Consider the following 12156-nt stretch of genomic DNA (forward strand, 5'->3'; position numbering starts at 1 on the left):
ATTTTTTTGTAGTCTTAAGGCATATCAGGGGCCGAAATTCATTGAAGACTTTCGGTAGAGTACAAGAACAGTATTTTGCCATAACGGAGTGTCTACAAATGGATTGAAAAATTCCGAAATGTTCGCACAAGTGTTACGCTCGATGAAGGAGCCAGACGACCGTTTAAGGCCACAAATGAAGAAACCATTGAGCATTCACGTGAAATGATTCTCTTACACGATTGACTATTGACAAAGTGGCTTATCATTTGCAAATTAGTCACGGTTCTACCCATGATCATCCACAACAAGAAGGCTTCTTTTGTTGAAAATTAAATGTCGGGTAAATTTCTGCATACATTAACTACTGTAAATTAAAACTGTTAGAGTGCTTGGATTCATCATCAAGTCCATTTTTTCTCTTATCTTTGTATTGGTAATTTTGGTGTGCCTCTTTGTTCCCTCAGATTGTTGTTCTCAGTTTTCTCTCTCTTGGGATTTTGATTTTAAAAAGAAGTAAGTTTCTTGGTACTAGTAAGATGACAGAACACATTAATCATTTCAAAAATTACTTTCCCTTCCGAGTTCACCCTATTCATACCCGGAGGTTACAGGTAAGTGGATCCAGTCATGGTTGCCACCTACTACCTCCTGAGCCATCCTGTTGATGTGGAAGTAAAAATTTGTGGCCGAGGAATAATTCTGCTGATCTCTGGACACCAGATCTGAAATTTCTTACAAAATTTAATTATCAGGTTCTGAATATAAATAATGAGATCAGCAACTGTTATGAAGTTCAAGAAAATTAAGTTTTATTTTTAATAATGCTCCACAAGTGTGGTACATGCCACCAAGTCAGACAGCAAGATGTCGAATTTCGTAAAGTCAAACAAGAGAAGTCTTTCTTATTCATTGTGTGTGACAGACGAATGTAGGCGCCTTGCAGAGTTAAATTTTATCAAAGACACTGCCTTGTTATCTTCCCTGGAAGTTACCGTATAAAATGAGATCTTTCTGCTCCAGTGCTCAGTCATATATAGAAATTATACTCGAAATAAGGCATAGACAAAAGAGGTAACATTGCCTTCCCTACTTCACGGAAGTTCTGCATAACTTGTGGGACTAGCACTCCTGGAAGAAAGAAGATTGTGGAGCCATGGTGTAGCCACAGCCTAGGGGATTATTGCCAGGAAGAATTTTCATCCTGCAGCTGTATGTGCACTGATATTAAACTTCCTGGCGGATTAAAACTGTGTGCTGGACCAGGATCCAAACCATCGACCATTGCCTTTTCGTGGGCAAGTGCTCTGCCAACTGACCTACTCGAGCATGACTCGCGACCTGTTCTCACAACTGTACTCCCACCAGTACCTCATCTCCCATCTTTCAAACTTAACTCTCCTGCCTGTCTTGCAGGACTAGCACTCTTGGAAGAAAGGATATTGTGGAGACATGGCTTAGCCACAACCTGGGGGTGGGGGTTGTTCCCAGAAAGAATTTTCCTTCTACAGCAGTGTGTGTGGTGATACGAAACATCCTGGCAGATGAAAACTGTGTGCTGCACCAGGACTGGAACATGGGACCTTTGTCTTTCATGGGCAAGTGCTCTTCCAATTGCACACACTGTTGCAGAGTGGAAATTAATTCTGGAAACAAACCTCCAGGCTGTGGGAATGCCATGTCTCTGCAATATCCCTTGTTCTTGCAGTACTGGACCTAAAGGTTATGCAGGAGAACTTCTGTGAAGTTTGGAAGAGAAGAAGCGAGTTTCTGGTGGAAGTAAAGCTGTGAGGACAGGTTGCGAGTCATGCTCGGGTAGGTAAGTTGCTAGAGTGCTTGCCTGCGAAAGTCAGAGTTCCTGGGTTCGCGTCCCAGTCCAGTGCACAGTTTTAATTTTCCAGGATGTTTCATGTGAGAGTACACTACGCTGCAGAGTGAAAATTCATTCCCGGTCCTTTGTCTTGCGCCTAAATTTCTTCCTTAGCCCTTTTAGCATCAACTTTATACCAGAAATATGTGGCATTTTTCCACTTAGGCCATTTTTATTTAAACATCTTCATTCCACAACTAGTTTTAACCTTTTTTAGGTTTAATACTTTGGTTAGCTAGGAAAAGGTGCCATACATATAAAAATGGTAGCGTATTCACATTATGTGATTCTGTTTATTTTGGTTTACAAATTTCAGTGTTCTTGATGGTTTGGCAAATTTTTGGTGCATGTGGGAACAGTGCACCAACTGTCTGTCAAACCATCAACAGCAATTAAATTAGTAAATTAAAATGAACAGAATCATTTAATGTGAATGTGCTGTCACTTGTATACCTATGGCACGACTTTCTAGGTAAATACTGGATGCTGGCTTAAAAATAGCCAAAACTAGTTGTGGAATGAAATACTAGTGTAAATAAGTGCAGCATAAGTGGAAGTATGCTGCATTTACGTAATCAAGTGATGGCTATGGGACCCATTACGAATAATCAAATTAGGATCTCTCATCGAGGTATAGACTGAGCTACAGAAAGGCCTGAATTATATCTGTCATGATTCAAAGACTGTTCACCATTTAGTGCTCTCTTGCTTTTATCATGTAAGTAAAGTTGTGATGCTAATAAAATGATTCCACAGATTCTATTGTTGGAATCAACCCTACACAGTTCTTTTCAATATAAGCCAGCTTTGGATCGTCATAAAAATGTCTCAGGTCATCACTTCTCACTAGTCTTTTTTCCAAGCCATTAAAGTGCTTCTGATTGCAAACATCAAGAATAACTGACAGGTGACATTACAACATGCTACACCTAAGCCAATGTGTGCTCTTCTAAAACTACTGCTGTCAACTACAATGCCCTCCTCTCAATCCACAACAACACTTCAATATGATGCACACATAACAGTGTAAATCACAACCATGACTTCACAGGTCAAAGGTGACATTGAGTATTGGTGAGTTGAAACCTCTCCCCAGAAGTCAATGGACACATTTAATGTCTCATGAAATCCCCAGTCTTAATTCCAGAATATTTCACCCTACTCCATCTACATCCTCATAGTTGCGATCCCTTGCATGCCCCCCCCCCTTTTATATATATGTGTGTGTGTTTGTGTGTGTGTGTGTGTGTGTGTGTGTGTCTATATATAACCCACAATTCTAAATTAGAGAACAGTCACATCCTCCTTTTCCTGTCCACAGGTTTTACACTGTTAGCCCCTTTCTTATTGCTTCTCACAGCTGCCACACCAATGGTCTTGCACTTACTTGGCACTGCCTTTCTCACAATCCTACAGACTCCAAGTCTAGTGCCTCATTCCATATAGATATCAGTGATCATGCCCCAGCCCAGAAAAACTTATATTGAACAGTATATATGCAAATATGTGGTCCAGTGTGTCTCCTACATGACAAACCCCCTTTCCCAACACACATCTTACTTGTCATTTTTCTGTATCTAGTAAATTTTGCTTTTTATAGCTGTTTGATGAAGCCTGTGTAGGTGTACATACTTTACTAGGGTGTAATCGAAAGAGTTCAACTTCTGCCATGGTCACTGTAATTATAACTTATTAGCACCATTATTTGAACTCTTTCGTGTCATAACCAGTTCACAACCTCTGATTACTCAATGTGTCAAGTTTTTGCAGTACCTAAACTGTTGGTCTACCAATTAGTAATTCTATTGTGTGTTCAGAATAATCTGAAGTAAATGCCTGCACAATTCCTTTGGGAATTTAATGGACAACTTCTTCACACATTTTGACTGCCTGTTGAGGTCTAAACGTGACTCTAGTGCAGCAATGTTTACTGAAAACTTGGCTACTTATATTCACCCATACAACGTATACAATAGTTGTACAGCACAGTCATGGAGTTGGTAAATGTACTTGTTTCACGGTTCCCAAAGACTGCTAATATTGCATATCACACGTGAGAACTCCAGAATTATTATCTGTCATCAAAGGCAACATACCAACTACCTTTGAGAAATCAGTTTAGGTTAATAGAGTCAGAAAATGTTTTTTTTTTCTACATTAGGTAAGACTAATCTCATTACTTGTGAAGGCCCAAAAAATATTGTGTTGAAAACAATCTTACTGCATTTCAGCTTAAGAATTTGTCACAAAAATTCACTACACTATTACTTCATATTGGTTTTACCACAATATATAAACTACTGGAGAAGATAAAGAGAGAAAGAAGAAAGGAAGAGCTGAAGTATGATATGTCACTAATGGAAAATTCTTGCAGCCACCGAGGTGTGTAAACTTTTGCAAGGTGTTAGGTGTGAAAGAGATAAAGCAGTAAGTTTTGGTAGTACATATGTAAAACAGATAAAATCTGTTGATATTTTGATAGTGGAATGGCTTAGCAGTAAGTTTTGGTAGTACATATGTAAAACAGATAAAATCTGTTGATATTGTGATAGTGAAATGGCTTTTGTAATTCAGTAGGAACTGCTCCAGGAACTATTTCAGTAGAAAATACATTATGTCACTAACATAAAGTTTGATAGACCAACAATATGACTGCTAAATGCATAGGTAGGCAAATATTCACTTTGAGAACTGGGGATGTATTCTCATGAATAAAGTAATGGAATAAACTGTGTGGAGAGCTGAAGATGGTCACAAATGAGTAATTTGTTACTTCTCGGCTATCTCATAAACCACCAACTCTGAAGACTAAAAGAGCTGATAAGATTTGTAGCTTACCATCAGATTTGAAACTAATTTAGTTGGCTAGTATGAAGAGATCAGTTACTGTGGTGGATTACAAGCACAATGTTTTTGATGCCAAATTTTGAAACGAGTTTTTTGTAACCTCAGAAAGAAATACCAAACTATTCAAGCCCTCTATAATCCTGTTTTGTGTTAGTTGTGGCTTTTCCAAACTATGCTTGTCTGTGCTTGCAGTGGATGCTAACAGGAAATGAGATTTACTTTTGACAAATGAATGTGACGTAGGAATTGAAGATTTACTTTTCGCAAATGAATGTGATGTAGGAATTGAAGTATGGAGAAATGTATTCATTGTTTTCTTTATCACACTGCATAATTAATTTCTCAAATTTTTTGTGAACATTGTAGTTGTAACACCAATATTAATTGAAGTGGACCAAATTACCTTTTTATAAGTGTGTATCAGTGTATTCTTTCTTCTATTTTGATTCCAGTGGGATATGTTAATCAGTTTGTGTATTTGTATTTCCATTATAGTAACAACCAAAAGTAATTGTTCCTTTTCCATAGGTATATTGTGTCAATAGAAAATCCAAGAGATTTGAAAGAGTACTTGGGTACATTGATAAACCTGAATGATGCTCAACATCTTCAGTTCTACACAGAATTACTTCAAAGGCGTCATGGTGGTAAGTTTCTTCCCTTCATTGTGTGTGTGTGTGTGTGTGTGTGTGTGTGTGTGTGTGTGTGTGTGAGAGAGAGAGAGAGAGAGAGAGAGAGAGAGAGAGAAAATTACTGATATGATATGATGCTCAAACATTTTTATTACTGTGTGGAAGGGCACATTTGTAAGCAATTGTTTCCTTGACATATAAAGTTATGAAGTATATTTTTAAGTAATACTTCTAATAAGCACCTACATTTTTAAAAGTGTAAAACAATATATGTATTTCTGGTTCAATGAAATATTGGAAAGGCCTGGGTGGAATATAAACAATGGAAAGTGTGAAGATAATCATTACCATATGTTTGAGAAGTTTGCAGAATTTTTAAAATTTATTTATATTTTCTTTGCTCAGAGCCATCAATGGCTTTTGCAAACCTCATAAGTATTAGCAGCAAAACTGGTTGCATTTTACATCTATTTTATACATTTATTACGGTATTGCAGATGAGCTACTGGTTCATATCACAAGGAGTATTTTAAAATGCATTGAATGAATGTAACAATTTTCTGTCAGAAAAAAAATTTTAATTTTATTGAAAGTAATTACTAGAGAGTTTTGTTGTTCAAACTGTTGATGTATCAGTTCCAACCTGTTGTTTTAATTTTTTTCTTTGCAGGAAGTAGTTATATTTTGTCTAGTTTTGTGATCATGTATATCACAGCACCCGATAACTTCAGTTTGTTGAGTCATGAAAATGTAATTAGTTTAAATATCTATAAAAAATAAATTATTGATTATTAGTGCCGCACAAACACTTTATGGCATGCTCTTCCGTAACAAGCAATACTCTTTTTAAGTGAATGTCAGCAGGACAGCCCAATAATTCAGTCCTGTAGTTAAGAAGGGGGTAAATAGTCCATTGTATACTATTTTTAATGTTTGCCTAGGGACTATCTTTGTGAACTGGCCAAGGAGATAAAAGTTGCTAGGGATTCTTCCACATACAAAATTATTGCATGGGAATTAAGAGATTGTGCATTGTCATTAATACAAGGTTCATCATGGGAATCATGTGGTTTTTCAAATAAGATGTACTTATTCAGTTTTGCTCAACAAAACTTTTTTGCTATATATGGTTTATGTTGATAATTTCATTGTTTCATTTACATTTCAAAGATCACATAGTACACATAATGGCTGTTTACCTTTGTGCATGATTCTAGCCTGTCCTTAAAACTCATCAATTGACATCTCTCATGGAATACAAATGATTTCCTCTTTGGTTATCACCTTCAGATCTTCAAGACGATGTTGCTACTTAACATATACTTTGGACTTGAAATATCCTCACAAAAATATCAGGGAAGTGAGGAAGCCAGTGAAGATTGCCATATATGGAGATAATGTGGCCTGGCCTGGAAACAGATTCTGTAAGACAGTCATTTAATTACAAGCTGTGTATGCAGTTGCGCCACCTTGTTAAAACTGTATCTTCTCACTGTCCAACTGTAACATCGAAGTGCTTGGGTGGAGGTGGTTTAGAGCATCATCATGTAATGCCCACAGTATGTGAGGGAACTGACCATTTATAGTTCTGTATTGCACACACCCACAATTTGTTCGTTGTGTTCGGACATGTGTGCTGTATTGTCAGGGCCAGGTGGCCTCTTTTTTCTGTTATGGAGTCAGTTGTGTTGAAATTTACAACCCATCTCAAAATGAAGTTGAGGTCTGGAACAGATTGGCAACTGAGGACAACTTAACTTCCAACTGTAAAGGACAAACTTGGGCCACCCTCCATTCTCTGAGGCTAATCACTCAGCTTTACTCCCCAGTACACACACATCTGGGTTCCAAGACGGACCCTGTATGCACAAGGAAGAGAAACAAACAGAGGATTGAGGCCAGAGGTTCAGCGTGCATTACTATTTCACTGTTGGGTAGAAAGTTAGTAATAATATGTAATTCATTTGAGAGTTTATTGTATTGCATAGGATTTAGTTGATATGTTGCTAGAAGATAACTGGATGGATCTTTGACTGAATATAACTTGAGTTTTTTAGAAGTAACTTATGGTTTACTAAGTCGAAAGCTTTTGTTAAGTCCAAAAATATACTTGCAGTTGGCATCCTCAGGCCCAACAAACAGTACACTTAATGGAAGAACTGTGTAACTGCTGTGGTTGTGCTTATTTTTTTCTTAAGTTGTGCTGAGAATCTAAAGCATAAAACACTCAAGATTAGAACAGTTGGATATGTTTCCTCTGCGATTGTCACGTAGGTAAATTGTGGGATTCCTTTTTATGCACAGCTTAGTAGTTGCCCTGGAAATGCCTTCCTGTCCAGATGAATATTTTTTTTCTTTTGCATGTTGATTATTTTGCATTCTTTCTGTTCATTTATCTCTGTAAATTCAAAACTTAGGAGAAGAGAAATAATCACCGAAGATATAAAATACAGTATTGAATTTTTCACAGTGTTAAAATCATGCCTAATTCTGAATGGTTACATGTTCAGTTTGTTGGGACATTTACAACATTTGTCATTTAGCTCCCAGAAGTTTACTTGAGTTATCAGACTACTTTCCTTTACTGTTACTCTGATTCGTAAGATTAACAATTTCAATTATAAAAGTTTCCTGATCCTAATTGTATTCTGCCTTAAAAAATCTGCAGAGCAGTATCTTTATGATGCAGGTTTAGATCGTGTATATTCTGTCTGAGTCTTATTAGATATGAAGGGAATTTCAGTCTAGAATATTTCCGTTTTTACACCGTTATACCATCTTCTGGATTTCTCTGACAGGACAACAATAGTCATAACGACTCAACAGAATTGAATAGAATTCATTCCATTTGTTGTTGGACCCTTCCACTTAGTGCACAGAATCTCGTTTCTCCTCTGCTAGTTTGTATTTAAAGGCACCAGTGTTTAAATTATTCAGAGTTTGTTTTTTGACGCTGTTGCATTTTGGTACTCTATTACGTGACAAAAGTGGTTAGAATAATGAAATTGTAAGTTACTGTAAGTTTTGTTACCTATAAAATTTTTGCTGATTACAGCGTAATCTGTTGTAGTGTGCATGTGTCTATTAATCTAATGTCTGAGCTTACTATGCATTTTAAAGAATATATTACTCAGTACATCAGTGAGCTTAATGTTTATTATACTACTAGCTGAATACTCAGCAAACTGTGGGTATGTATTTATTCAAATCTTCTATTAGTGCATCTCTTCATTCTCCCTCTCTCTGTCCTCCTCCTCCCCCCCCCCCTCCCCCCCCCTCTGCCCACCACCACCACCACCACCACCACCACCACCACCACCACCACCTCCTCTTCCTCCTCCCCCTCCCCCTCCCCCCCCTCTGCCCACCACCACCACCACCTCCTCCTCCTCCTCCTCCTCCCTCCCTCCCTCCCTCCCTCCCCATCCCAAACCCTTCTACCCCCTTTCTCTTTGTCCACCACCCTCCCACTCTCTGTTCATCTGCTCCTCTCCCCTCTCACTGTCCATCTGCTCCTGCCCTTGTCTCTCTGCCCACCTGCTCCTTCCCCCTATAAGTCAGTCTCCACTTCCCTGTCTCCATGTCCTCCTCCTCCAACCCCACTCTCTGTCCATCTCCTCCCCCCTCTCCCTATCCATATCCTCCTCTTCCCTTTCTCTGTCCGTTTCACCTTCTATCTGTCAATCTCATCTCCTCCCCCCTTCTCTCTCCACATTATCATCTCCACCCCTTAGGAAATTGCTGGTTCTTACCCTCATACTATTTCTTTCCAGATACTAAATAATATGTGGGAATATGTGTACCAAATTTGCTTGAAATAAACCATATGGTTTAGGAGGAGATGTTTAACATAGATACATACAGACATACTTAGTTATAATAGAGGGAAACATTCCACGTAGGAAAAATATATCTAAAAACAAAGATGATGTGACTTACCAAATGAAAGTGCTGGCAGGTCGACAGACACACAAACAAACACAAACATACACACAAAATTCAAGCTTTCGCAACAAACTGTTGCCTCATCAGAAAAGAGGGAAGGAGAGGGAACGACGAAAGGATGTGGGTTTTAAGGGAGAGGGTAAGGAGTCATTCCAATCCCGGGAGCGGAAAGACTTACCTTAGGGGGGAAAAAGGACGGGTATACACTCGCACACACACACACATATCCATCCACACATATACAGACACAAGCAGACATATTTAAAGACAAAGAGTTTGGGCAGAGATGTCAGTCGAGGCAGAAGTGCAGAGGCAAAGATGTTGTTGAATGACAGGTGAGGTATGAGTGGCGGCAACTTGAAATTAGCGGAGATTGAGGCCTGGTGGATAATGGGAAGAGAGGATATATTGAAGAGCAAGTTCCCATCTCCGGAGTTCGGATAGGTTGGTGTTAGTGGGAAGTATCCAGATAACCCGGACGGTGTAACACTGCCAAGATGTGCTGGCCGTGCACCAAGGCATGTTTAGCCACAGGGTGATCCTCATTACCAACAAACACTGTCTGCCTGTGTCCATTCATGCGAATGGACAGTTTGTTGCTGGTCATTCCCACATAGAAGGCTTCACAGTGTAGGCAGCTCAGTTGGTAAATCACGTGGGTGCTTTCACACGTGGCTCTGCCTTTGATCATGTACACCTTCCGGGTTACAGGACTGGAGTAGGTGGTGGTGGGAGGGTGCATGGGACAGGTTTTACACCGGGGGCGGTTACAAGGGTAGGAGCCAGAGGGTAGGGAAGGTGGTTTGGGGATTTCATAGGGATGAACTAAGAGGTTACGAAGGTTAGGAGGACGGCGGAAAGACACTCTTGGTGGAGTGGGGAGGATTTCATGAAGGATGGATCTCATTTCAGGGCAGGATTTGAGGAAGTCGCATCCCTGCTGGAGAGCCACATTCAGAATCTGATCCAGTCCCGGAAAGTATCCTGTCACAAGTGGGGCACTTTTGTGGTTCTTCTGTGGGAGGTTCTGGGTTTGAGAGGATGAGGAAGTGGCTCTGGTTATTTGCTTCTGTACCAGGTCGGGAGGGTAGTTGCGGGATGCGAAAGCTGTTGTCAGGTTGTTGGTGTAATGCTTCAGGGATTCCGGACTGGAGCAGATTCATTTGCCACAAAGACCTAGGCTGTAGGGAAGGGACCGTTTGATGTGGAACGGGTGGCAGCTGTCGTAATGGAGGTACTGTTGCTTGTTGGTGGGTTTGATGTGGACGGACGTGTGAAGCTGGCCATTGGACAGGTGGAGGTCAACATCAAGGAAAGTGGCATGGGATTTGGAGTAGGACCAGGTGAATTTGATGGAACCAAAGGAGTTGAGGTTGGAGAGGAAATTCTGGAGTTCTTCTTCACTGTGAGTCCAGATCATGAAGATGTCGTCAATAAATCTGTACCAAACTTTGGGTTGGCAGGCCTATGTAACCAAGAAGGCTTCCTCTAAGCGACCCATGAATAGGATGGCGTACGAAGGGGCCATCCTGGTACCCATGGCTGTTCCCTTTAATTGTTGGTATGTCTGGCCTTCAAAAGTGAAGAAGTTGTGGGTCAGGATGAAGCTGGCTAAGGTAATGAGGAAAGAGGTTTTAGGTAGGGTGTCAGGTGATCGGCGTGAAAGGAAGTGCTCCATCGCAGCGAGTCCCTGGACGTGCTGGATATTTGCGTATAAGGAAGTGGCATCAATGGTTACAAGGATGGTTTCTGGGGGTAACGGATTGGGTAAGGATTCCAGGCGTTCGAGAAAGTGGTTGGTGTCTTTGATGAAGGATGGGAGATTGCACGTAATGGGTTGAAGGTGTTGATCTACATAGGCAGAGATACGTTCTGTGGGGGCTTGGTAACCAGCTACAATGGGGCGGCCGGGATGATTGGGTTTGTGAATTTTAGGAAGAAGGTAGAAGGTAGGGGTGCGGGGTGTCGGTGGGGTCAGGAGGTTGATGGAGTCAGGTGAAAGGTTTTGTAGGGGGCCTAAGGTTCTGAGGATTCCTTGAAGCTCTGCCTGGCCATCAGGAATGGGATTACCTTGACAAACTTTGTATGTGGTGTTGTCTGAAAGCTGACGCAGTCCCTCAGCCACATACTCCCGACGATCAAGTACCATGGTCGTGGAACCCTTGTCCGCCGGAAGAATGACGATGGACCGGTCAGCCTTCAGATCACGGATAGCCTGGGCTTCAGCAGTGGTGATGTTGGGAGTAGGATTAAGGTTTTTTAAGAAGGATTGAGAGGCAAGGCTGAAAGTCAGAAATTCCTGGAAGGTTTGGAGAGGGTGATATTGAGGAAGAGGAGGTGGGTCCCGCTGTGATGGAGGACGGAACTGTTCCAGGCAGAGTTCAATTTGGATAGTGTCTCGGGGAGTTGGATCATTAGGGGTAGGATTAGGATCATTTTTCTTCGTGGCAAAGTGATACTTCCAGCAGAGAGTACGATTGTGGGACAGTAAATCTTTGATGAGGGCTGTTTGGTTGAATCTGGGAGTGGGGCTGAAGGTGAGGCCTTTGGATAGGACAGAGGTTTCGGATTGGGAGAGAGGTTTGGAAGAAAGGTTAACTACTGAATTAGGGTGTTGTGGTGCCAGATTGTGTTGATTGGAATTTTGAGGTTTTGGAGGGAGTGGAGCTGGAAGTGGGAGACTGAGTAGATGGGAGAGACTGGGTTTGTGTGCAATGAGAGGTGGTTGAGGTTTGCTGGAAAGGTTGTGAAGGGTGAGTGAGTTGCCTTTCGGGAGGTGGGAAACCAGGAGATTGGTTAGTTTTTTGAGGTGAAGGGTGGCATGCTGTTCTAATTTGCGGTTGGCTTGTAGGAGGATGCTCTGAATAGCCGGTGTGGATGTGG

General features: G+C 40.8%; 1 protein-coding gene across 1 annotated transcript in view; it reads left to right on the forward strand.

Moving 5' to 3' along the window:
• Positions 1-12156, forward strand: part of LOC124798543 (activating signal cointegrator 1) — a 128199-nt gene that overhangs the window by 18203 nt on the left and 97840 nt on the right. The window contains exon 2 of the mRNA XM_047261994.1: positions 5225-5343. Within this exon, the coding sequence (XP_047117950.1) occupies positions 5225-5343 (119 nt within the window). The remainder of the gene's footprint in view (positions 1-5224; positions 5344-12156) is intronic.

This window comes from Schistocerca piceifrons, chromosome 5 (assembly GCF_021461385.2).
Source record: "Schistocerca piceifrons isolate TAMUIC-IGC-003096 chromosome 5, iqSchPice1.1, whole genome shotgun sequence".
NCBI lineage: Eukaryota > Metazoa > Arthropoda > Insecta > Orthoptera > Acrididae > Schistocerca > Schistocerca piceifrons.